Genomic DNA, 27828 nt, shown 5'->3' with positions numbered 1-27828 from the left:
CCATTAGTGCTGGCAGTGCTCCTGGCATGTCACGTGTGCCAGATGTGACATCTTTCAACAAAATTTAAAGGCATGGTGAAAGATTATGGGCATGGTTTCACATCACATTGGACTGCTCCAAAATTAATGTCTTAAAAGCTGTTAACAGCAACTGTTCAAGGGTGTCAGTCCATCTTCTTCAAGCTCTTACAACATGCCATCTCCTCATCCCTGGCATTCTTCTGGCCCCCTGTCCAATCTGATTAATTTGAGGACACAGCTGAAAACTAATCCCTCAAAGAAGATGCATCTTTGTGACCATGTCTCTGTGATAAGGAGGTGGAGCCAGTCTAAAGCCCTAGTGCTACTGGAAAGGACAGTTGGCTTAAATCAGTGTAGATGTAAAACTGTACAGTTACCATCCCTCTGCTGGCTGTGGAACAGCAACTCTGACTTTTACTTTCTCCAGCTGAATGTACATGAAATGATTCCTTGTGAGCACTGCACTGTTTGTACATGGACTTTAACTGGTTTAGTCCAAGACTGTGTTCTTATTGAAGTCATGCCTGCATGAAATTAAAGAGTGTTCCAGCTCTTGTTTTTGCATATTTCAAATTTATACTGAACTTAATTAAAATACTGAATTTCACTGTTGCTTTTAACTGTAAGGGTAAGTTAATTTTAAATTGAGTTAGCTGGTCTTGCAGGCATGTAAAGTGTGTGCCTGTGTCCATTCAAATGCATACGTACACATATGTATGTACATACACTCTCTTACCTCTGACAGGAAGTCTTGAAACGGCCGGTTCTCCCTCAGTAGCTCTGGGAATAACTAGCTTCCCAAGTGGGTAAACTGGAAACAATGGGAGATATTGTTCTTGCCATTTGTGACTTCAGCAGAGAATGTAGATGCTTATTTCACATACTGCTTTCTAGCCACTTCTGGCACCATTTAGGTTTTGAAGTGTCTCATGGAAAAATTTAATGTTTTTGACTTCCAGGTGATCCCATTTCAGCTGTGTTCGACCATGGTGTGTGACTAATTAGTGATTTTTTTTCCTAGAGCTCTAATTCTGCACTTGAACACTAACAAGTTCCATTTGGAGGTGACCTGTGAGGAAAATTACTTTTAAACTACAAAGAGTTTTGAATTTTATTTTTCAGTTGTGGCACAGATCTCAATCTAGGTTTGGTTGCTAAATTTCCATTGTTTTACTGGAGGCCTCCTCAAATGCTTTATCAGCATTTCAGTTCAGTTTGTTCTATCATATGTTTTGCTTCTTGTTGTAGAGCACCTTTTTTTTTGATTTCATAATACTTTACATCTTTTGTCACAGTTTAGCCAGAGAGGATCAATACACAGACAGCCCCAGAACTCTCCTGTCCAAGGCAGCTTCTAGTCTTTGTCAGTACTCATTTTGGAAACTATCCAGTCCTGCTGTCTCTCTTCAAGAGGTTACATTTTTTTGCTGTACTGATTAACTTAACTGTTGTGGGTAAATTTGACCACCTGTGGCTACTGCTGACCTTCCATTCCTGCAGTACCTCCAAGCAAAATGCTAAACATTGCCAGCATTCTTGAAATCGGGATGCGAGGACAAAGCACTGCAGTGCACATCCAGGGCAGTCTTTGGGGGAAAAACCCTGCTTCTTACTCTATCTTAAAATCAAATTGGGCACACAGTTTTAAGAGATGAGATTCTTCTCACTGTGGTTATATATGATGCCCCTTGGTTTCTTACTGGCATAGATGGTTCTGCATAAATTGGAAAAAATTCAACGTGATTCTCTGGAATTGTGGATTTAAATAAAACAAAGGAATGACAGGAGGTTTTAATGCATAGCCAGAAATTATAGGGATCTAAGTGAGGTAGAGCAAGGCAATATTATTGGTTAAAAATTATAGGGAATTTTATTGCTTCCTTTTGGAGCATCTAGTAACAACTGCTTAAATCAAGTGTGCTCTGAGATTCCTATTTTTCAATTAAAGTAGTTTAGCAATGTACAAGCTATTTTACCGAAGACTCTGCAATGTTGCAGTGAAATCTTAATTTCTGTGGTTTGACTTTTTAGTATTGACATGATGCATAAATATAACCATTTGGCTGCTTAATTAAGTGTGTGATGTCCTGTAGGAAAATTTCCTTTCAATTCAAGAGGAAATTAATTTAAAATCGTTTTGATTTAATACAGACATAGATGCTTCTCATGTGTTTTGTAAATGAGCTTATTTTAAAAAATAAACACAAGCACGCTGGTTAATAAAATCTAGGCCTTAAAGTCTTAGGAATGAAGACCTTGGAAAGAACATAAATTAACACATTTTGGGCAAAGCAATATAGCTAATAATTGTTCTGCAGTATTACTGTTGCTCTTCTGTCAAATAAATCACTTTTAAAGTGGTTGTCTTTTTGAAAAGCTTCCTAATCAATATTGCATTCTTATTTTTTTATTTTATGAGTAAATGCCACATCAGACTTGTGAGCATGCATTGTAGGTCTTGGATGTGCCATCATACATGAACAGAAGTTGTAACTGAGAAATGCCTTTTTGTTTTGGTTTGGGTTGGGTTTTTTTAAGTAGAATTACTGATTGCAGTCTTAGGGCATGTGGTTGTTTGGATCTGAGGATTGGTCTGCATTTCTTGTAAAAGATTTTTCAAATTAATTAAGAGTATGCTTGCATGTTGCAGGGTAGAATATGGCTAAGCTTAGAGGAATAAACTCTTGAAGCCAAAGAATGGCAAACAAAAAACTTTGTATAACTTTGGGTAAAGGTGTAGTTAATGCTGTTCTGCAGTTTGAGTCATACTTAGATGAATGGGACCTCATTGGTCCATGCAGGAAGCAAATGTTTGTATCTTTTATCTTCCCAATTTCTCTTCCCTGGAAGAAGTATTTTTTCCTGTTGTTTCTAAAATAGTTAATTATCATTTTCTCAGGAGAAACTGCAGTATCTCTTCTGTCAGAGGCCTCAAGTTGGTTGGAAGAAAAAAAAAAAGTAAAAACAGTAGAAGTAAATGTGGATTTTAGCCTCATTGCAGATTTTAAGACAGTAGGAAGAATGTAAGCATGTTTTTTGAAGATGATTGGAAAATTAATCTCATTCTTTTCATCGGGTGATTGCACTATTAATAGAGCTCCCTATCAGAGGTAGTGAATTGAGAAAATACTGCATAGCACTAGAACTGTAGTGTTAAGTAAAAAAAATCCTGATGAAATATTTTTACTTCCTTAAGATCAACCCTAGATAGTGAGTCAGCTCACCAGCAATGATGATTAATAAAGGAAAAAGCTAACCAAAGATTTCTTCTGTTAACCACCAGTTCCTCTGAGCAAGAAATAATTCCAAGTATTATCTGTCCTTATTTTGTTAAAAAACGAAACAAACCAAACAAAAACCCAAAGCCCCCAAACCCCAACAGTTGTTAAAAATTGGAGATGATAGAGATAGAACAGGTTTGATTGCTGCTTCTTATAGTGGTTCTGCCTTAATTCTGTTAAGCACATATTGAATAGTCTATTCCAAACCTTTCATAGGCCTGTATAAAGTCTTCTAGCGTGGGGCAAAAAAACTGCTGTAATATTTTTTTTAATTTTCTCCCACAGCAAACCATAGTGACAGAGAGGCTTGTAAGGTAGATGAGATGATCCTTTTTTACAACTGAGCACATATAGGCAGAAAAGTTTTGAATATGTTGCCCTGGTGTGCAGAATCAGTGGGTTTTTTGGGTTTCTTTTTTTTGTTTTGGTGGTGGTTTGTGTTGGTTTTTGTTGTTGTTGTTTTGGGGGGGGTTCGTTTGGTGACTTTTTTTTGTTTGTTTGTTTGGGTTTTTGTGTGTTTGTTTTTTTGGGTTTTGTTTTGTTTTGTTGGGTTTTTTAATTATTTTTTTTTTTAGTGCTGTCATTATAGGCATGCAGTCTGAGAGTCTGCCTGGGCATTAATGAATGCAGTGATGCAGTGTGGTCTCTTGCTAGATCAGCTTTCCTATCAGATTTTTCTTGGATATATGAAAATAATGTAAAAAGAAATAGTGTGCAACAACACAGATGTGAGACAGAGATGTGCACTTCCAATGGCACATTAAATCTGCAGTGTGAGTGGATGCCTAGGCTGAGGCAAAAGCTGTGTGAAGGCCAGACCTGCTGGCAGAGTGGCTGACTAAGCAGGATGCTGAAAGGCAGAGCATACCAGAAGCCAGTCTGGCATTGCCAAGTGCCTTGTGTCATGATATGCATTATCTCTGTGCCTTGCCCTGGTGAGGTGGGTCTCAGGGATGCTCTAAGAGGGAGCACTTTGTTGTGTACAGCATAAGCTGTGGAAAGTACTGAAGAATATCAAGAGGAGTTGTGAAGAATTATACAGTGATAATAGTATTCAGAATAGGAACATAACTTAAGTGAGTTACTGGGAGAATTTGTGCCTAAAGCATAGGTGAGAATGCCTTTTTAAAAAGGAGGTGACTTGCAAATTCAGACTTTCTTTCAGCTTTGCAGTGCACATTTAATAACCTGTCTTCATTCAGGCAGAGTTATAAGCGAAGGCTGAGTGTGGCTCCATTTTAATTTATCCTGGTTTAGATAATGCTTTGAGAAATTATTGTCTTAATGGTGAGAAAGTACATCTCTTGGGAAAAAAGTGTCAACAAAGGACTGCCTTTTTGGGAAGCTGTTCTTGGTTTGTGGAGCTCTTGAGCTGAGCAGATCATGTAATATTTTAATGTGATCTTGTGAGAGGGTGTATTGCATTTCTGTGTCCCTATTTCTTCTGTAACTACTTGTCCTGGTTTGCTGGGTTTGACTTGTTAATGTATATGCAGAACCTGAGGTAGAGAGAATTACTAAAGAGCATGCTTGTGCCCTGGAGGGGGAAGGATGACTTAAGCTAAAATGCTGCCTCCATATCCCATGGGTATGCTGTGTGGTAGAGTGACTAGATCTCCTGCATTATTCATTGCTTCTGGCTTCTACTGTGACGTGGGTGTTTATCACATGAATAGTTGTGCTGTGGGTTGCTGCAGGAGAGGTGTGTGTGTGACCTGAATACTCATTACCCCCAGGTCTGTAAGTGACAGATAAAATCTGGTTTCAAGTATGGTGTGTCTGCTAAGAAGTCTCATGGTTTGGCGATGTTTTTCATCCTAAACAGCTTATGGAAGAGCATCTTTAGTTGCTTCTAACTCTCGTGGTTGGTCTCTGTCACATATATTAGTTTTCAATTCCTTCTTTAAAATATGATGCCTGTGTGAAAATTATTCCTAAAATATATTGGAAAATTGTTCAGCTAGCCATGCTGCACCCCCTTGTGCTAAGAATAAGGTTTTTTTGAGAGAAATTCCAGACTGCTTTGTTTTCAAATATTGATTCAAGTTTTTGTTTCCACTTTTAAGGTTTTTAAGTTTCTTTTTAACTCAGCTGCTTAAGTGTTTTCGAAGCATACTTGTTTTGCTTCTGAAGTGCTATCATCAAATTGTGGGTTGGGCTTTTGTGAGCTCTAAAATTTGGGTCAGGACAGATGAGGAAACAGAAAATATGGTTTGATTGCCATCCGCTGGGGGAAAAACATGCTGCAGTGGTACTTGATTGAAGAGTTGCTGTTGAATGATAACGTACCCTTGTTGATCGTGCTGTGCTTTTGGCATAATATCCCAGAGACTCAGCCCAGATGTTTGCTCAGACAGTCTAGTACTTGCAGGAATTGTCTGGTTCTTGTGAGTCATGATTGCAGTGATATTGAAAGCTGGAGAGGAGTGGACTTAGGGACAGAAAGGAGCATACAAGGCTTCGTTGTGCTGCTGGGACAATGCTCAGCACACTGCTAAGCTGCTTCAGGCAGGGTCCTGAAGTGTGGGAGGTGTGTTCTGGATGTTTCTAAGCTGTCCCTATTCCAATGGCTTTTGCACATTGGGTGTATATGTGCTGAGACCTCACACCAGAGCAGCACATCCCTCTGGAGCAGCTCCTTGCCTTGGCTGTCGGGTTCACCCTTAGGAAGCTGGGTTGCTCACTAGTGAAAACACCAATTCTCTCAGGCTGTAAGTGCAGGGTATTTACATGAAAAATTTTAATGGTAAGGTAGTGTGTAAGATTTATGTGTAACTATAGCAGCAGAACACAATTCAAAGTGGGCTTTTTGGAGTATACAATATGACAGGATCATGTGAGCTGAAGCTGGTGCCGGGAAGATGCCAACCACTCCAAAGCTGAAGATTAATTCTGCTTCAGTGTCACCCAGTACTTTGCTTTCTTCTGATTTGGTGTCTGTGCAGTGCAGTTCAGCAAACAGTAAGACTTGAGAAAAGCAGTAAGCCATGCAGCCACAGGACTGAAGTAATACCCTGCTGTCTGCGAGAAGTCACTGGCAATGTTAAGGTCTGCGTAAGTTGTTTTGAGGGCAGTGGTGAGGAGGATTTGCTAAAATGAAAATATAGTTTTGGGCCAGAGTGGCATAAATGTTTTAGTCTCACCCATATGTGCCGCCTTCTGATCAAAACTTTAAAAAGAAGAACAAAAACCACATTTCAGTATCTGCTTTGGATATTTTAAATAAAAGAATCACTAAAATGAAAGGAGGAGACCTTAGTATCCTTCATAAATATTGAGAGTTTCCTTCCTCACAGTCTCCTCTGCAGTGACTCCTGGTCAGTCTTCGTGGGGAGCAGGGAGCAGAAGACACTTGTGCTCAAGCCCAGAAGGACTTGGGGCCTCCCCCTGCCCTTTCCAGGAGGGTATCCAGAATATGCTTTTTAACCTGGAAGGGGAAGAGAGGGACCCCTCCTGCCAATATTGAAACACCAAATCTCTTCAGTTTTGTTGGACTTTTTAGGGTTCATAAATAAAACAGTGCCATGTGCATTTCATCAGTGTTTTATCCACTATTTGTCAAAGAAATGCTTCTTCCTGACCTTCAAAAATTTGGGAAGGTAAAACCATCTAAGTGATGTAATTTTTCTTTTGGCCCTCTAGGACAGTAAGTGAATTTATGTGTTTGATGCTTCTTTCTGTGGATTCAGCAAAAACTACTGCCAAAGAAGGTAGGATGCAATGAAAGGTAGATGCTAAAAGTGCCGGGGAATTCTTGGAGTGTGACAGCAGCCTTCTCCTCCAGCCCATCTTCAATGAGCTTTTTAGCCATCATTATTTTATGTGAGTTCCCCATAGTTGTCAGGCTGTTTTCTTGGTTTGCTTGTTTGTTTTTAAACTATTTCCAGACCCTAGAAACCTTATTAAAAAACAAAGCTCTCCTTCTCTCCTCTTGGAAACAAACCCCAGCAGCCTGGGTTCTTGGGGTGGTTGCATGAGGCTTACTGGTAGGCTGTCTGATGGACTGAAGTTAGACACTGTTAATGTACTTTCTAGAAGGAAAGAGAAAAATATATCCCTAAAATAGATGGCCATGCTGTACTTATTAATTATTGATGTTACATTGGATGATTTCTTTCTTCTATTAAGAAATTGGAAGAGGTGAATTTTAATGGAGGGGTATGTAGGATCCTGGGATTCCTGTTTAAAAGACAGTTTAAGGCAGAGGCAGTCTGGTAATGTGAATGTGGCATGTCTGCATGTCTATGCATGCCCAGAGGAAGCTGCAGTATGAAAACTGTTACCAGTTTTGTTCTAAGACCAGTTCACTCTGTATGATGAATACTCTACATATGTAATATCCTCAATCTCACACAAGTTCATAACTGTGTTTCCAGTCTAAAAGTGCAGGAAATGTGAAGTCTACAGTTATTTTTTCCAGAACAACTGGATTCCTACTGACTTTGATGTTACTGCTTTTACACCCTTTCACCCCATCCAACCCACAGGTTTGCAGTCTGATAGCAATATATAGCCATTACTGTAATGGAGGAGTGCTCCAGAGTGATAGAACTCTTAGAATTTATATTCCCTGATTCAAATAGATGGATTTACTTTCATTTTGAATGAGCTTTTAATGTGAAGAAGTGGAAAACTATCCGCTGCTCTCCCTGGACAGATATGTCACCCCCAGGTCCAGTCTGGCTGCTCTTTCCTGCACCCCATCTGAGAAGCAGTTGCCCCTTGGGCAGGGGGGAAGACCAGATGAATATTTTTGATTTTTGTGTTAGTTTTTATATGTAAGTGGATTTAAATCAGAGTTCCTCATTCAATGTCAAAAGAAACATCTGAAAATCTTGGTGGTACAGGTTATTTTATTATTTAAGGACAAAAAGAGAAATACTACGCTATTGCTGAGCGATATGACCTTTAATCTAGTGCATGTGCTTCAGGAGAGTTACTCAAGTATAGAACTGATTTTGGTACTGAACAATTCCTGCTGAAATTTGGTGGTTGGAAACCTGCCTCTTTTGTACTAACCTGAACTTTCAAGTTTCTTACCAATAACAAGGAATTGGAAAGGAGGGCTCTAAAACCAGCTAAACTTCTTAGCTGTTAGCAGGAGGTCACTAGGCACAAGCACAGACTGCAGTGGAGAAGAAGGAAAAAGCTGCAGTGGTTCCTAGGTTGCTAAATTCCTGCCAAGCCTCAAGAAAGTTGGCCTGACTTTAAATTTTACAAATCAAGGGGGAGTCTATCAGATAGATGTCTATCTCTGTTTTGAGATGTGCACAAAAGTAGGTTTTGCTCTAGCTTCTCAAGAAGAGCAATAACTCCCAAACTTTTTCTATGCTGACTGGTGTTTTCTGTTTGGTTTTGTTATTTCTAGCTGAAATTCTGTAATGTGCCAGGTTTCACACTGGCTTCTGTGACATCCCTTCTTTCTTAGGCTGGGTGAGGACAGGATTGCACATCTGTGACCTTTGGAAATCCAAGTACCCAGAAATCCTACTTCAAATATATGTAGCTATCACCCCATGTTTGCAAAAGAAGAAAATAAGGACAGTTTATTTTTTTTAACTTGCACCTATTATTACCTCAACCACCCAGTTGTTTATTTCATTAATGGTACTGGTATCTTACTATTTTGTCATCTCTGGGCATTAAACATTTGCTAATTACTTCTCTGCTAAGGGTATCAGTGCCTGCATGTTATCTGCCTTTCAATTTTGTGCTTTTAAGAAAGTCCTAAATGAGTTATTCCTGCTTGCATAGATCTAGGAGGCTGAGCTGGCTCCACTGTTGCCTTTCTTGAAATATGAAGGTTTATAAAAAGGATGAAAAAAGATTCCTCTCTACATTCAAGTCTGCCAATTGTCAAGGCAGGCAATGTGGTAAAAATGTGGGTGGACATTTTCAGCAGGATTCAGAAGAAGGGAAAAACACTCAGGGTGGTGGATTCTCAGCTGGGAAATAGAAAGTGTTGGGTGTGTGGCAGCACAGTTTCAGGAATTTATGCCATCAGTGTTAAGATCCTATTTGGTCAGAGGTCAGACGTCTGTTGATGCAACTTTGTTTTGCAATTTTCAATTTGCTGTTTTGCTGAAGAGGCTGGTCATTCCTACCTTTGAGACCCATATTTTGTATTTCAGGCTTTCGTCTGAGCTCAGAATTGACAGCTGACCTAATCTCAGTTTGTGTCCAAAACCTCTCTCATTTCAGGAGTAAAAAGATTTTGAGTTTGAGATTATTTTATTACCTTTGACCTTAGTGAATTGACTACTGTTTCAGTTGCAGTTACTCTAGGCTTGGTTTATAACCAGTTTGATATATAGGATGAAAAGATTAATTATAAAAATGGCAGTGCCATGACAGATGCATCTTTTTGATTATGTCGGGAAGAAATCCTTTAAATTATTTGGAAAAACTAACATGTATGCTCAGCCTGTGAAGAAGTTTGGGGTCTCAGCACTTGACCCAGAAAGTTTTGTTTATATAAACCCATGTATCTGAGCAGGAACTTGCTGGTTTCTTGGCTTTCCTGGTAGGGTGTTAACAACACATGTGTTTTCTTTCTCTCCCTCTTTTTTTTCCCCTCCATTGAATACTGAAATCTGATCACCTGATACAGAAGTTCACAAATGTGGTAAATTGGGTTAAAATATTAGTTTAATTACCATTTATTTAAAGAAAGTATCTAATACATTGCTTTTTTAATGGAATTGTACAATATTTAGTGTGATTATTCATGGGTGACTTAGGACTAGGAAGCATGAGCAACAACATGAAATTATTCTGATTATTCTGACAGATGTTTGAATATTTAATTATTAATTATTTTTTCCTTAAATTCTCCCATCAAGAAAGGCACAACTTTTATGTGATAACTGCAGATAATGAACCATATGTTGACATGTGAAGCAGTTAATAATTCTTTCTTTTCGGATGCTGAGAATCTTTTTCACTGCATTGTTGCCAAGTAAACATGACACGTTGCATCTCAGCTGAGGAAAAGTTTATGCTGTTTTTTGGCAGTTGTCAATATAATATGGATTGTGAAGGAAGAATGCACCCAGGAATATACTTATATTATTCTAAATGACTGTCATCATTAGCTTTGCAGAAAGTATCAAAGAGCCCTAACAAGAGTCTGTCTCACTACTCATCTTCTTTATGCAAGAGATTTGGTTGACTGACATTAGTATAAAACTGGGTTCATGTGCAGGGTGGGTTGTGTCTCTCTGTCATTTAACATCCAAAAAAACTGTCCATATCTCAATATGCCACACATGGGTTTCAAATACTTTTTCACTTAAGTAAAGCTACAAATCCTGCATAATATGGTTTGTCTGTCTCTTGTCTTTTGAGGGCTTTCTAGTGTCCATGGCAGTTAGAAACACCTTTGGGTTGAAATCCCAGTCTTCAAGCAGTAGGTAGGTTCTGCTGTGCTTACTGCTTTTTTGAAAGGGTAGAACACAGGGAGTTTAGATTAGATCATTAAGATGCAAATGGACAAAGGGATAAAGAGGGAATTTTTGTCATTCTCTTACTTTTCAGTATTTAATGAAGGATACCAGCAAGATTGAGAAGGTTTGGGTTTTGTTTTTCTGTCTGGACAATTGACAGACTTCTGGGGTTTAGCAGATACATCAGTTTGGAGAGAGAAGTTGTAGCACTTCACACCAGTTAATTGAGACCTGGCAAATGCAGAAATTGCTACATTTTTCTGGAGAATCTGGTTCTGCTTTTTCTCAGCTTCCGGTTTTTGCATCTGTTCTTGTACGGGTGGCAGCAGTGCTGTGTTCATTCCTACAAGATACAAGGAAGATGAAGGTGGAGAGTAGTGCTGAAATGCTACAACAGAAAACCTAGCTGTGCTTGGAAAGCTTGCCACAGAAAGCAAAAGCACAGTGGCATCTCTTACTTGAGAAAAAGTAATACCTTCTCATTTAGAGATACTGTTTTTACCAGACAGCCAGCTTTGAAAAATACTTTTCATGGATCTTGGTGTAGATGAAATTCAGAATGCATGTCTGAAGTATTGCCCTCTTGGTTCAGGCTTTACAGGGAGATCTGTGTTTCCCAGTGACGATTGCTTTGATCATGTAATGCCTTTGCACTCCCACAGCTCTTCAGCTTGCCAGGCTTCCTTCTGGCACACAGCCCAACCTGCTGCAGTTCCAGAGGCTCAGAGCACCACAAGTCTTCTTTTTTAATGTGCAGCATTATTTCTAGCTTAACAAATCCTTATCAATGACCAAGTGAAATTGAGATTGTTGGCTCATACCAGTTCAGATAGCTGCAATGAGTGAATGAGGTTAACTGTATTTTTAATGAACTTGCAAGTGCTACAGACAGTGCTTTCCTTTGTGTTAAAATATATATATGGGCGTATGTAGTTATGCACAGAATGTCCTGATGTTTTCTGTTACAATTTGGTGAAGAAAATCTGCATTAAGATAATATAGAATAAATGTAAAAAGCATGTGTGCTTTACTGAGAAAGTAGGTATCATCTGTGCAGAAGGCTATCATCAGGGGACCATGAATGTTTTAAATTCAGCTTGTTCTATGTGATCTGGCTGCAGAAGTACTGAAAGGCTAAATTTCAGAAAAACATGCTTTTGATGAGTTAGGGTCTCTATCATAAAGTCTTTAACAGTAGGAAGTGATTAACAGTGATGATATCGTCCAGAAGAGAGTGGGAAATAATAACATCCATCCCCACATGATGGATGGGAACTTCAACTAAGCAGGTGGCACAGTATCTGGAAAGGATGACCAAGAAAAAGAAAAGCCCTCATGATGGGCTTCTCAATTATGGAGAAGATGGAAAGCATCCAAATCAAAATCTTGTGAGGGGAGAAATTAGAAGCACAAAGGCTGCCAGAAAGTATACAGGATAGAGAAATGCAAGCAAGAATGTCTGCATGCAACAAGAATTTGAGTACTGAGAATTCATTGGAAGGAGAAATGATGGAGTTGCCAGACTTTGTGGGGAGGACAGGACTTTCCAGATATCTGAACATGTCAGGTCCAAAACCACAGAAAATGTGGCAGGGCTGGAGTGCAGGCAGGACATCCTCTTGTCTGTGGGATTGTGCTTGGCTTTCCACTTCCCGGAAAACTTTAATCCTGTTCCAGCAAGCAGAGATGGTGGGGGAGTGAGTTGTTTGGAAAGCAGGGTGACTCTCTGCTTCTCAGCAAAGGCAGGTGGAGGGGACAGCATAACCTCCTTGATATGAGCACTGCCAGACAAAACTGGAAGGATGGATAAAGTCTCTTAGGTAACAGCAGACTTGGGAAAAAGCCTTCCTGAAATGAAAACACCTTTTTTGAAAAACTGTTGGTAGTTATTAGGTGAAACTAATGGTTAGGAATTGTTGATGACCTCCAAAAAGGTCAAACATGCAATGATACAAGAGATGTGGCTAGTACACAATATTGTGCTTTCTCCAAGAGGCAGTTTGACTTGAGAGATCCATGTCCGACAGCTGTTCCTAGTACAGGAAATGAAAGTGCTGTCTCTGTAGGCGTCTCCAGAAGTCAGCAGCACAACTTCCCAATGACCTGGCTGGCACTTTGCTTGCTTGTTAGAATTGTGTTTTGCTACTGTTGTCCAACAGGTGATGCTGCCAGTTACTACTTTGAATGCAGGCAAAGTGAAAACCAATAAATTTGCATTATATGTGCACATACGTACAGAAAATTTGTGTGTATATTCAATTGTGATTTCTTAAAATGAGCCATCCACCAGTCTTACAGACTTATTTTAAAATCTTTTTTCCCCCTAGATGAATGTCTTTCAGTGTCTGAACCCTTTGCTGTAATGAATCTGTTTTGTATAGGACCTGTGGCCTATATAGGCTTTCAAAACAATGCACAGCATTCCTCTTACCACGTCCTTAGCTGACCTATTTCCTGGTATTCAAAGCAAGACTTGGAAGGTAGGATTGTGTTGTGTGTCAGAATATCACACAGAGAGTGCCGGAGTGTGATTTCTTGAGTAGCTGTCCCCTGAGAAACATAATGCAATAACCTTTTCTTTCCCCATACTATGTGCAGCTGTTCCTTGCAAGTGTTGACTGTAGTCAGTCACACTTGGATGACTTCCGTAGCTAATTTGCAGTCATCTTCTTTTTTCATATCCTTTTTCTTGGGTATGGGAGGGTAGGTTGTACAACAACAATCTGTTGTACGAGATTATAGCAGCCAATATGAATGTACCTGTATTTATGTTTGAACACAAATATATTTATAGCAAATGTTGCTTGGAGAGAACCAGGGAAGGTCAAGGAGTCAGTTGACCTCATAGGTAGCAGCATGCGTGAAAAAAATAATTTTAGGTGAAACACAACGTAGTTTTAATGGCCATTAATAGCATGGAGGTTGGACTAGGAATTGTTTGTTCAGAAACAAAAGGGAATCAGTTCAAGCAAACTGCATTCTGTGTGCCAGCTGAATTCACAGAACTGGTTTGACTCCTTGGAAAAAACAAGTCACAAAGACTACCAGAATTTAGTTTGTTTTTTGTTTTTTTTTTTTTAATAGTATCAAAACATGCATACAAGTAAAATGAAACTTCTGTGGAGCAGTCATAAAACCTGAGAAATGTGGAAGAGTTGCAAGGAAAGCTCTGTAAAGAAAATATCGGCTTAGGAAAGTGACAGTCTCAGTTGGAAGTCATGGCATCTTTCCAAGATGATGTATGTCCTCATTATGTGTGATGTTGAGTAGCTGGTGGCTATGTCACCACAGCTCCTAAAAGGGACTTGGCCTGAGCTGCCTTCAGGTGCTCCCTGGGTAGCAGGTATGCAGTGCTAGTGCTCAGGTTTTGTTTCCATGGTTCTCTGTATCTGCTGCAGCATGGGAATGGCCACCTGAACGGAATCGGGGAAGATTATCAGGAAGGGACAAAAAATAATCTTCAGGCAGAGCTGTATCAAATTATTTCTTGAAGAGAAGCCATAAGGCTGTATGTCCATTTGTGTATATGTAGTTGTAAATTTAACTATAAAGATGGAAAAATCACTATAAAACATTTTTAAAGCAATTTTGCAGTGTAATAATAAGCAAAAAACCACTGAAAGCTGTTGAAAAACACATTTGTTACAGAACAAATGTGAGCCAGCAGGTTAAAAACTAGTAATATGAAGACTTGATCTGACTTACCAGGTAGATTCAGGTTTAACTCGGATTTATGTGGAGTTGTGTACAGTTAAAAACAAAAACAAATCCAAACCTGTACATGCATGATACGTGGATTTTCTAAAAGCTACATTTGAGAACTCCTTCCATTTTGTTTATCAGTGTGATGGATGCATCTGGAACATAAGGGCTGTTTTTCAGATGCTTTAGCTATGGGATTTGGGTACCAACAAGGTTGGTCATATTCCTGTGAGAGTTCCCCGAGCTTACTGAAGAGCAGAAATTCCCTCTGAGGTTCCCCTTTTTTGGGTGAATATGTTTAAAGAAAGGGGAGGTTGTTTTGGCTAGTCTAGTCACAATTCAAAGATGATTCTTAAGGAAAACAAAACAAAACTAAACAAAACCAACTAACAACAACACAGAAAAAACCCAAAACCACACCCAAGCAGCATCTTCATTTGTCTCGATCTGGGTGTGTCTTTGCTGGTACATACAACCCAATATCACGATTATTTTACAGAGCAGTTTAACTACATTTACTGTATGACACTTGCTTCTTCATTGACTTTTGATAGTTGGCTTTAATCTACCTTGTAAATCTTTGAAGTTCACATTTTATGCAGTAACTGATGAAACCTTTGCTATAATGAGAATCTATCTATATGTTGTCTTTTCCACTGAGATTTATGGAGTTTTAAAATGTGATATTTAAAAATAGTCATACCTTTGGGTCTTGACCTCTACAAAGAATGATTTGCTCCCAGAGTGGGCACACTACCTTAGGAAAACCGTACTGTACTTTCGTTCAGCTGTTTGAGAGCATGATTGTAAGGTTTAGGAATCTTATTTTTATTTGTTGGGATTTTTTCTTATGGTATGGTGCAGAAGGCCCCCTTTAATACTATGGTGCAAGGTAGATAAGGAGTAGCCTGTCTCAACTGTAGAAATTTGATATAATTTAGTGAGATTTGGGAAAGTGTATACCTTTTAGAAAGACAACAATGGATTTAGAAAAAATGAATAGTCTTGCAGCTCTGTACGTATTGATCAAACTCTTTCACAAGCTATAGAAAAGAATTGTAAATACTGTCTTCTGGTTGCAGTCTGTTTTCCACCTCAGTATTTTTTTTTTCCTAATCCTTGAACAGCTAAAGACTGTTCTGTTGTATTTTGTTATGAATTATTAATTTGGTCTATTTGGGGTGAGGAGAGACTTAATTTTTTCAACTAATAAATACATATTATTAGTTTTATTCCTATAAAACAGGAAAGGGGAAGTGGCCATCTGCAGGTTTTTTCCTTGCACAACTTTACAATATGTTGAGCTAGTAGGCCACCAAAAGCACTTGTAAAGGTCTGTTTGACCCATGGCAAAGAGTTGTCCCATATTGTCCTGCAAAAGAAATGCAGGGACTTCTGAATGAAGGTTAATTTTACTGCATACCACTCACTTTTCTTTTTAACAGCCAGAATTCTTTTAGTGGCAAGAAAATACTGTATCATTAATTCACTGAACTTTCCCCACTGGGGGGAGTTGAACAGGACGTGCTTTGTCAGCACTGATTTGGAAAACAATGGAGATCTTTACCTGTTTTTTGGACTGTCAGATATGCAGCCATATAGGTGTCTATTTCAGAAGTAATCTAAAAAAGGCTGTGTTGCAGTGTTATATGATTACATTTAAAGTAATTTTAAACTCAGGCTGCCATGGTCCCATTCTTTCCACTTGCTCTCACTAGATACCAATACTTGTGCAACCACCATGAGCCATTTCAGGAGCTTAATCTGACTGAAAATATATCTGTATATGGAGTTTTCAGCTATGTTGGCTCCCAGACCAGCTCACCAGAGAATTGCATGGATACCAGTATATATAAAAGGCTTATCTAATCCAGGAATAAGCTAGCAATGTGTTCAGTAAGGGAACTGACATGCTTGAAGATTTGGGGAGATCTCCTAGTTTCAGTGCAGTGCTATTTTGTCTGTGTCCTGATATTTCTCTTTATTTCCTGGATAGAACAAGCTTGTGCTTGTAGCTGCAGCCTGAGATAGTAAAAATCCTTAATGAATAAGGAAAAAGACTCCTCAGAATTTGCTGCTTTTCCTGCTTTGTTCGGAAAAGCAAACAACACTCCTTTCCTGGTGTTACCAGCAAGGGAGTAGATGAAATAAGAGGAAATGTATCTTAACAAATGATGTGGTTAACATTCAATATATATTGATACACATCTGGGAATATGAAGGCTATTCAGGTAAATGAAGAAAAATGTAAAGCTGAAAAGCAACTGAAAGTCATATTTTGGTACAAAATCCTACACCAAAGAAAAAAACAATGGGACTTGGTTTTAGACTAAAGCATATTAAACCAGTAATTTGACAGCTTCAGTAGCATTTCAGTTAAGACTTTGGATTTGTTATTTCAAATTGACCATAAGATGTGCCATGCAATTTTTTGTTTGCTTAGGGTTTTGATAGTGCAAAAAAATTGATACATGGGTTAATAGCCTGCATTCCTGTAAAGACACTGCTGGATAGAATGGAACAAAGCAGTCAGTGCTGTCTTAAACAGTTCATAAATGATTGCTTAATGATTGCTTCACAAAATTCAAGACAAACATTGTTTTTAAATCTCACCTACTGGCTATCTCTATTAAAAGCCAATATCAAGCTCTTTCCTGCAGTTTGTTGTTCTCTGTCATGGACCAAAAGAAGCTACTGTATGACCTGAGATTTCTTTGTGTCTCAAAATTTATGTGAGCTTATTAATGAAGGCCAACCACCAATAATAAATTTGTGCTGCATGTATAGCACAACAGTTCATCTCCTCTGACATCATGACTGAATTATTTATAGATGTAGTTATCCTGGAATTTGTAGGGGTTATTAGCATTTTAATGAAAAAGATACAGCTGTTGTACTAAATCTTCACTTTTTTTTCCTTCTCCCTCAGTTAAGAGTTTCGATCTCTGCTTTGGGAGCAGCTGACAGCGTGTGGTAATGTGCTGACTGGCACTATGGGCAGGCGGTACCCAGGGGCTCACTATCGGCCAAGCAGCTCATGTACGTATGCTACCAGTCTAATTTATTTGTTGCTTTATTACTTTTGAAGGCTGCTAAGCCTATAAATTTTGAAATAGTATTTATAAAGGACGCTGACATATTCTAATCGATGCCAGCCCTTCTGTGTGTGTACCCAAATGGTAAGTATATTGATTTATGTTTAAACTGCAAAAGCGCTTTCTAGAACTTTAAAAAGTGGCCTGCCGGGTGACTTGACCAGATCTACTGCAGTGTGCTGTGGTTTGTGTTCAAGGTCTCCAACTTCATTTATTATGGAATTCTAAGGTTAGCTGCTATTTCTGTTCCTGTCCCTCGCAAGCTTTTAATTCAAGAAACCTTCAAATAACAAGCTACTTGAGCTCAACCTAAAATGTCACTGTGCACTATAGCTTCAATTGCTTACAACTGCAGCTAACATCTACAGTTCAGATTATTTATATTCTTGAGTTCAGTATGATTCACATTGTTTCTTTCCACTGAATTGTATCCTATTACTTAATCTCTGACTGAAGTTTGTCTTCTGTAGAAGTGCAAAAAGGGAGCTCCTAGAATTTATCACCTCGCTCCTTCCACCAGCCACCACACCGCAGTGGTTCTGCAGTGCAGACCATGGGAAGTGAGCTGATGTGATCTCCCTGGAGAGCTGTGGGGTAGCACCCCACCTCCAAAAGTCTGCTACTGGTCGTTGTGCACTTTCTGTTGATCCCTCAGGCTACTGAGGTGAAGTTGCAGTAGGTTAACTTTTGTATTCACTCTTCCTTCTGCTGTAGCAAAAGAACATGATCCCACAGGGCTTTTCTTGGCATCAAAGCCAGCTTGATAAGGTCTCACTTCTGTAACATTCTTTCTGTTCCTTAAAAGAATTCTTTAAGACCCCCAACCACTTTAGGCATCTAGCTCCACACATACTTGCATTGAGTGATTCAAGTGGTAAACTGCAGTGAGAGCTGACAGCTGTGGCAGGACAGGGACTTCTGTGGTGGCTTTGCCATTGGACATGAGGAACTGCATTTAGAACCTGACTTTTGGGGTTTTGCCTAACCACAGGGCTAGACCCTACGAAGTAGTAAAGTGTGGTTACTTTCTGCTGCAGACTAATCATAGATATCATAAAGATATGTTTTTAAATTAGAGTCAAATTAGATATTGTGTCCTAAGACTTGTTTGAGGGTTATTGTCTATACCACAATGGAGGAAATAAATGGTTGTTAAAGTTTTGATAGATCTTTGGTGGTCAGGTGCTGGAGTACTGACTTGGACTGATCTGTTAGAATCACTTGACAGTAATTCTAGGCACTGGCTTTTAAACATGGCCTCTCAGTGTGCTGCTGGACATGATGCTCACATCCCATGCCCAGGCTTGAAGCTCAGACATTTAAGATAATCTAGTGTAGATGTATCTAATCAAATCCATGACTGCTTAGAGAGAAAAAGTAATAGGCATTAGATTTTTACCAGAAGAGCTTGAAATGCTTTCCTGTTGTCTAGTTGAACAGTTTTAGGCATGAAGAAGTAGAATTGTTTGCCTGGGGAAAGGCTGGGGCTCCTATCATCTGCCAGGGCCAAAACTCGCATCAGAATCAATTGGCACCAGAACTCCCTCAGTTTGAAGACAGATATCAAAACACCTACTTCATGACTGCTTTGTGCTTTTGTTAAGCTAAGTTTTCCCTTTCCTTAACCTATCAGAGTTTCTAAGCCAGGAAGCTTTCTTTGTTTTTTGGTTTTGTTACTGTATGATTTGTGCAGCTTCCTGGTGCTTAACATAACATGTTTTGGATGTTCAGCAATAATGGTATTGAAATTGCCCAGTATTTGGGAAATGTGGATCATCTGATAACAGATTAGATCTTGATGGAAGTGCTGGCAAAACACACGATTTTGCTTTTGTGTTCTTTGCATAAATAATTGCACCATCTAAGTTATTCCATTTCGTGTTTACAGTTGTTGCAATCTTCATGTTGTACATCAAGGACTTGGTGCAGCCTTAAGCTTTAGTCCCTGACTATATCTTCTGTCCATACATACACCTACACCTAAATAAATCTGTGAAGGGAAGAATTTGGTCTGTGTGGAGTATAGCAGCTGTATTGCCTCTTAGGTGGTAAGGTAACATTTCATCTATTTATGTCATTGACTGTTTCGTTGAATGATTTTATAAATTTATGGGATAGAATAGTGTGTGGTCTTATGAGAATAACAAAAGGTTTTATAGTTGTGGAAACACATAACAGTTTAAATAGAAAATGGCTTATTTGAAGCCTAATGCTAGGAAATATATTTCCTATACAGGTGCTGAAGGTATTAAAAACCTTCAAGGTGTTTAAATTGTAAAATGGAGAACTGAATTTAACAGGTGCCTGCTGGTTTAGACTTTTTAAAAGTGTAATTGGAGAGCAATGGTCTCCCTCGATTATTGTCAGCAAGCAAAACAGGCGTATCCCTGGCACTGTCTAATGCTGCTTGTGCTGATTAAATACTCCCTCGTGTGCTATTTTGTTGGGTTTTCTGTATTTTCCTTGTGAAAATATACAGACTAAGGATGGACGTACAGTCTCCACCTACTGAGAAGCTAGGTTTTGTAAACAGACTTCTTTCATTAATTTCTCCTGAGCTTTTTTATTTATATTTTTCAAATACTTGCTCACAAACTCCACTTTTCTGCATTGGCTGCAGCAGCTCTTGTGAAAACATGGTTCTGTTTGTGATGTTTAGGTAGTCTCAAATTTTATTTCATACTAATTTTTTTTTTGTGCACAAAGAGTTTTTTATGTCTGGAAAAAAACTTTTTAAAGGGCTTGTCTATGCATATCCTGTCCATTTATTTTAGTTAGTTGTAGTCTTTTGCATGACATTGGATTCTGATTAAGTGTTTTGAGGAAAATGGGTTTGTTTCCAGTGCCTTCCTGCTGTCATTCAATGCTCTTGAAGGGCTTAAACAGCAGCATCAGCAACAATAATAATAGTAATAATAATAAAAATAAAAAATACAGAGTTTTGTGAGACTGCTTTAAATAAAAAAAGCCCACTTTTTCCGAGGACATTAGAAGTGAGAAAGTACAGAAATATGCGGGTGGTAGTTTTCAGCACTTGCTGACCTTTGGGTGTGCAGGGGTGGAGGCTCAGCCCTGCAGCGCCACATCAGCCTTCACTGGGAGAAAGGGACCTGCTTGCACCTGGAACTCCAAGACCAGCCCTTGCTGCCCACAGACAGTGGTGCCACATGTCCCACTCTTAAGTCATCCTCTTGATTTGTGGCAGGTACAGATGGATTTCTGGATTTTTGACCTATTAGTGACTCAGACTAAGGTCCATGTGGAATGAATTTTTAATGTGATTCTGCAATATAATTATTAGAGCCGACACAGGTTTTATTTCAGAAACTTCTGCTGGAGGGTGGCTTTTTTGTCCCAAGCAAACTTTTTTTGGGAAATGCCATTTTTTTGAAACATTCATAAATCAAGGATGAAAATGAAAGGAAGTATTCTTCATGAAATGGCACTCCCCTGGACTGCAGATGGGAGAAGTTTGAGTCTTGGTTCTTCATGATCATCTGCTTCATGATAAAGCTGCTCTTATAAAGAATGCAAAGTGCTTGAGGGCAGAGAAAGCAGGGTTGATATTGTTAACTTGGGGTTTGATTTCCCTTGAGGAATGCTCAAATTTCTGCTCTGCCTCTGTCTATTCAGCTTCCCAAAGAATGCCCAACTGTGTCCTTCTTTGCACTGAGCTTGCAAGGGAGCTGTTGTTTCATGAAACTGCTGGAAAATCTTAGTTTCACTGCAGTGAGATAAAGAAACAGATGTGAGAATGGTGACATTATAAATAACAGCAAACCTCTGAATGAACACCTAACTCCAGTCTTGCAGCCAAATTCTGATAATTACATTGCTGTCATTAGTGCCAGATGAGTTGGTATAAAAATGTATCATGCTGTGGCTCTATGGGCTTGGAGCTGCTTCTAGAATAACAGATTATTGACCAAAGATGCACCAAACCCCAAGGAGGAGGAGTGTATGCAATGTGCAACTCTTGGTAGAAGCGTCAGTAAAATTCTACATCTGCAAAATCCTGCCTTGTATCTCCTGACTTCTTTCCAGACAGACATCTTGGTGTAGATGAGATTGAAGCTTTAGCACTGCTCAGATCATGCTTGGGCAGGTGACACTTCTCTGTAAATTTTCTTTAAGAAAATTCCACATAGTAGCTGAGGAAAAGGCAGGATTACAGACGACTGATGGAGTGGAAATTGCAGAAGTATCCAATGACACATGTTGCTCTCTTTGTTAAAGTCTCTCTGGTTTCTGCCTTTCCTTGGAAGCTGTGTGAAGACTGATGAGAACTTCAGGCCTAAGAACTTCATCATCTTCTTGAGTGATCCTGGTGAAGCTCTAAAGCACATGGTCATGTTGGCAGGTAGGAGCTGACCCAGAGCCTGCAGATGGAAAGCTTTCTTTAGGGACCGTGTCGTACTCTGACTGCTTACCGTCACTTATGCATTTATTTCTTAGCATCATTAAATAGAAGCCCTATCTCAGGACCCTGGCAGGTCAATTTCTTCTTCATGAGGGAGTCAGAGGTAGAAGGTGAAGGTTTCCTTGTAATTCCACTTGGGGTTGCATATGGTCATGGAGAGCCATCATCATAGCAGATTTGCATCATGTGTTTGTCCCCTTTCACAGAAACTTTAGTTCCTTTGGTATTCGATACCTTGTGGAGATCTATGAGTTTGTAGATAAGAAAGAAGAACAGAGGATTTTGGCTAGCATATCAAGAACTCAAGATTCCATGTTGCAGTTCAGGCCAGTAATTTGTTCAGGCCTGTAGTTTGTTCTTTTCCACTTGTTCAATGTCTTCCACAGCCAAGTTTGTTGAAACTGAATCAGCTTTCAGCCGCACTTCAGTGTAATTAATATGAATGCCAGTAAGTGCACTTGCTTTTCTGTTATGTTCTCTTTCCACTTTATTATGGATTGATCTGTTTAGTTTATGGGGACCATAAAGCAAATATGATAGTTTGATTTCATTTACGAGCACGTGGTTTGTTTTATATATGAGCACTATGGGCAGAGCCTTCTCAGGGAGCTCTACTGGCTGCATCAGGCCAGGATTCAAGTCATCGCTGTATTCTAGTACCGTTATGACATTGGGAGAGCTACTGTAGGTTATGGTTCTTTTACTCATTCCTTGGATTTCTGTCATCTTAAGCAGTACTGCAACACTTGGTTTATAAACTGTTGTATGTTTCGAAATGTTTCTGGTTTGTCCCATTTGTTTGGGTTGAAGACAACATATAGCTTTGCAGGGAGCTTTCAGCCTTGCTGAGATGTATGTCTTTGTGTGATGAGCCTTATTTTAGTTCATCCTTTGATGAAAAAACAGACTGGAAATGTAGAGACCTTTTTTGGTTTGATGTACCCTGAGCTCTGTTCTTTTACTGGAGGCAAAGAATAGATGGGTAGGACATATGAGTCCAATTTTCAGACAGTTTAGCAGATATAGTTAAAAGTGCAGATATATACTAACCTTACCTAGGTGAAATACAGAATGTTTTTAATGTACGTGGAACACAAACAACCTTTTCACCATGGAAAATCTTTATTTACTTTTCTTGGAAGCCCTGATAGTCTCATTGTGCAAAAGCTGGCACCCTACTGCTCTTTTCTGTGTCTGAAACTTGGACTTTTTATTTTTACTAATTGGTCTCAACTTACTATTAGCAATTTGAAATTATTTGCAAACACTCTAGGAATTAGTGAAATTAGATGTTTTCTTTGTATTGATACTTTTGATACACACACTTTTATTCTTTATTTCCATATGGAGTTGTAGAGTCAACTGAAGGATTATTTCCCATTTTTTTTTTAATTTACAAATTTTCGTCTCTAGAGCCTAATTTGGTACTAAATACAACTTTACAGTAAAGAGAAAACAGTATTTGCTGTAGAGAGCTCTTTCAAATGCTTTTTAAGATATCAACTATGAGACAGTAAAAATAGGTGGCTCAAAACTATTGCTACCAGTCTGGGTAATCTGAGGATAAAAACATATCCAGATAACCTTGATTGATTAAAGTTTAATGTATAACTAGCCATAAATTTGTAATATGTGCTTCAGAGGGCAGATGAAGTTCTAGCAGGTAAAATCATGATGCCAGGTCATTAGAAGTTTAAAATAAATAAGTTTATAAAGGGAAACTGAAATGTCTTTATATATGTGCACACAGTTAGTTCTTGGAGAAGCAGATTGTGCTCAGGAGTATGCAGCCTTGTTTCTAGGCTTTGCAGGAACAGAGAGTGTTTGCGAGCTGCAAATTGCAGGGCCACAGACAAGATGTGTAGGAGGTGGTTATTGATAATCTGGGGGGTTTTTTGGTGGGGTTTTTTTTTTTTTTCCCCAGCACAGCATCTGTGCTGGTACCTTAACCATCCCATCTGACAGGGTCTCAGTCAACATTCTACCTACTTCTCTTACTAGTGCTGTGACCAATGCTTTATGTTTTTCCTGGTTTTGGTGCCTTTGTCACCTGATCAAAGTGCTTGGGATTGGTCCATTGCTGTTTCAGACAGCTGAAAAGCTGGTTCTGGATCTTGTGGGTTTCCTTAAGACTGTTAAGGAAACTATCATCTTTTGAGTGCCTCTGTTTCCTGATTTAGGAACTGACAAATGATCAAAGTTATATTTATATGGGGCTGAAAAATTCCTGGTTTGAAATCAGTCTGAATCAGTTGAAGTAATTTTATGTGCCAAATCTGTGGCCCTTGATTCCTTTCTAATGCTTCATCAAGCATATGGGTAGGCTGCCTGTCCTAAAACATTTTGGTTACATTTTTTCACTGAGACAGCTTATCCTAACTTTCTGTTTCATGTGACATTTTGCTTTTGTTTTGGTATTTCTGATCAGCTTCGATTACACATTCATAAGAGTTATTTTTGCATGGCACTTGAGATTGAAGCTGCAGAACACAGAAGTCCTTCTTGCTTTATTGGTCATCACAATTGCAGAAATTCAGGTTACAATTTCTGAGTTTGTGTTTCTGTTTAAGGGAGAATGACATTTATGCTTGTGCCCTATATTAGCACTTATGTTAAAAGTAGGCATATTTGTAAATTAACGAATAAGTCCGAGGCGTGATCTTTATGACAGAGATTGAGTAATATATATGACAATTAAAAAAGCTTATATTAGAATGCTAGAGCTCAGCGGTTTAATTTAAACAATAGGATTAGAAAAAATTACAGCCGTTTACTTAGCAAGTGTTACTGTGAGCATATAGATCCAATGACAGAAGTCTTGTTATCTGTGCTCACAAGTAGCCAGCAGATAAAACACACTCCATCTTCTTGCTGTGACGATGCTGGTTTGGCTACCAGACTGTTCCATTCTACACAGGGGGGAAAATCTAATTAAAGGGAAAAAATTGATTTTGGAAGACGTAGCATGCCATCTAGTTTTTTTCCCCTCACTAAATGCAGGATTAGTTGTTATGGCATGTCATGGCTGTGCTTTATATAAATGAAAGAATTGCTCTTTATTTCTTAAACTGGTTACTTGATTTAACAGTACTTTAGTAGCACAAGCTGACCCACGTTCTCTGCAATATTGTTCAGTCAAGTAGTCAAATATAGACTGATTATTTAGATGTATCTATCTTAATTTAAAAAAAAAGTAGAGGAGTAGTGGATTTAGCTGGTTTCTTTTTGTCATTAGCACTTTTAATTTTTTATATTTTTCTTTTTTCTTTGTATCTGTTAGAATCTGATTCTGAGGAACATCTTGTGTCAGAATTTTTTCTGGATGAGGAGTTTGTGGGAAGGGGGAAGGAAAAAAATGGTAAATGAGAAGCCAAATTCAATGTGAGTGCTACAACTCATTACAACTCATTGAGAATCTGAAGTTTTTTTCCTCAATTACACCACATAAAGAGAGATGATCTTTATGGATTCCCATTAGTAAGAGCACCACTAGAACAGAAACAGCACTGCTGCTAGGCTGTTGCAGTTGGTTGGCAGCATGATTAGCTCTAAAAGGAGAAATGTCATTATTGTGGCAGCAGGGACTGGCAGGGTGCCTCTTGGGGGTGGAGGAACCAGGACAGAAAGCTGGTTACCAGATGGTGATTTCGGTAGGACTAGGTGAAGCAGGAAATAGCTGGAATTGGGAGAAGCTGCATTTAGCAATCAGGCTGAACTGCTGATTTTATTCTGATGTGAGGACAGATCCAGAGTGGAGTAGAGAGGGCAGTAGTGACTACCTGCTTGGGCAGGGGTGTTGCTTTTAATGATCTGGAGAGGTCCTTCCCACTCTCAGCAGCTCGGAGATTTGTATGGGATCATCTGCAGATAGATTTGAGAGCACCATGTGTAAGGTGCTTGCAGCCTTGCTCCTTTCCTGCTCTTGCATTCCCCAAACTGCTCTGCCCACTGTCATAAGCTTTCTTGGCTCTGCTGAGCTTTATCTTTCAGTTTCCAAGCTCAATCCAGCTAAGATGTCACTGACAGAGGGAGTAACAAGAAGAAAATCATTGGCTGTAGTCTCTGATCTACCACAGCACTTCATTTGAATATTTTCTTTCCTTTTCCATTCTGAAAGTTTTAGGTGTTGCCTGGAATTTGTGTAGGTATCTAGGTAAGAAGAAACAGATGAAAGAAAACTTCTAGTCTCAATTCTGATTGCACCTAATAATGTAACTCTGAAGTTTATTAGGATGCTTCTGGCTGACATCTGTTTAACTATTACCATTTAGCTGGTCATAGTTTTAGAATGTATGTTTTAACATGGAATTCACCCTTTGAAGTGAAGGGAGTTAGCTGGTGTTAAGCTGCAATCATATAATGGAGGTGTTCTCTACAGCTGCTTAGACTTTAACTGAAGCCCAAGAGTATAAGACCTGTGGCTTATTGGTTTATTTATGAGAAGGTGGCCAGGAAAGGGTCCTATACTGGAATTTACTGCCTAACTTTCTTTTCATGATTCTCTCCTTTGAGATCAACCCTGTGCTTCTTAGTTTCATATGCTAGATCTCATTCTGCAAATTCTTTTGTGAACCTGCCTTACTGCTGTGTTTTCTTTTACCAGTTTCCTTAGTAAGCTGTAATCTCATATTTTCCAATGTATTTAAGTTTTGGCTACAGTATGTTGACTCAAACTGGAGAGTATTTTTGAATTCGTGCTCCTAGTAAAGTTGTGCATTAACAAAAATATAATAGTTGTTTTTAATTACATATTTGTGTTGCTGCAGACTAGCCTCTCCCATACTTTAATGAGTGTCAAATATCATTAGAAACTCAGAAGATCCTCACTGTTATGCTGTGAGATTTAGAATGCTTAACATCTCTCAGGAGCTTCTAAAATGTGGTATTTTTCTTTTGTGTTTTCTTTTGGTTTTAATTCTTAAATGGTCCCTCTTTTCAGATTTCAAATTATAATCTATTTCCTGATGCATTGCTGACGCCCTGCGAGCCATGTCAGAAGTACTTCCAGGTCAGATGCCCTTTAAAAGATTCTGCTGTGCAAATATGTGAAATTTTCCACTTATTTTTCTTCTTCTTTCCTGGCACATATTTCACTTTCATTTTGCCTTACACATGAAAAAGAGAAAGCACTTCTTTTTTTTCTTTTTTTTTTAACTGTGCCTTTTTGAAGAAACTCTCTATTCAGCTTTTTAAAAAACTTCCCATAGACAATATAATGCAAAAAAGTCATTAGATGGCAAAAACAAATTGGTTATGCACTATTCTGTGTTTGTAATGGCATTTTTTCTCTTTCTTCTAGCTCTGTAAGTTTTATGACAAGATTGAAAAACTTCGATAAAAGCCATTGAAGTAATAGTCTTATTTGTATTATTATGTTCCTTAGAGAATTTGCACTACTCTGTGTTGAACACATTATAGTGGTAAAAGTATTTTAATCTATATCTCTAAGAATGTTAAAAGTCTACAATTGAGGCTGGGAGTTCTTTTAAATAGTAAATAAGTTGAAACCCTTAATCAATTGCTGTGACAGATTTTCTACTGAGTTAAGTGCTGTCTTGAAAAACCAACAATTTAACCATGTAATTATTCTCAGTAATGGTAGTGTTCTAATTGTTGTTAGCTTTTCACCAGAGTAGACTATTTTTTAGTGTAATACACTACTTCTAATCACTTACAACTTAGCAGTGTTCCCCCACTTAAACTGAGATATAGGAATCAATTCATATATCAGTGGTTCCTGGTCTAGTTATCCATTTGTGTTTGTTTTTCAGCAGAAGGTAGAGAAATTGAAAATATGGTGGCCTGTGCTAGTAGCATGGTCCTTGCTGGTGGCCAGGCAGCACAAGGAGCTGTCTGAGAGGATG

The 27828-nt window shown here is 38.7% G+C and overlaps 1 protein-coding gene across 10 annotated transcripts in view; it reads left to right on the top strand.

The window, feature by feature from the left end:
- Positions 1-27828, top strand: part of APBB2 (amyloid beta precursor protein binding family B member 2) — a 161645-nt gene that overhangs the window by 41341 nt on the left and 92476 nt on the right. For 6 of the 10 annotated variants that reach the window (XM_083861495.1, XM_083861497.1, XM_083861498.1 and 3 more), the window contains one exon: positions 17379-17488. In XM_083861495.1, the coding sequence (XP_083717621.1) occupies positions 17443-17488 (46 nt within the window). In that variant the 5' untranslated portion in view covers positions 17379-17442. Of the gene's footprint in view, positions 1-17378; positions 17489-26903; positions 26973-27263; positions 27314-27828 lie in introns of those variants that run through there. The other 4 variants (XM_083861494.1, XM_083861500.1, XM_083861499.1 and 1 more) reach the window with 2 other exon arrangements.

This window comes from Zosterops lateralis, assembly GCF_965231275.1.
Source record: "Zosterops lateralis genome assembly, chromosome: 5".
Lineage (NCBI taxonomy): Eukaryota > Metazoa > Chordata > Aves > Passeriformes > Zosteropidae > Zosterops > Zosterops lateralis.
The sequence above is the reverse complement of the archived record's forward strand: the minus strand, read 5'-3'. Positions and strand labels throughout refer to the sequence as shown.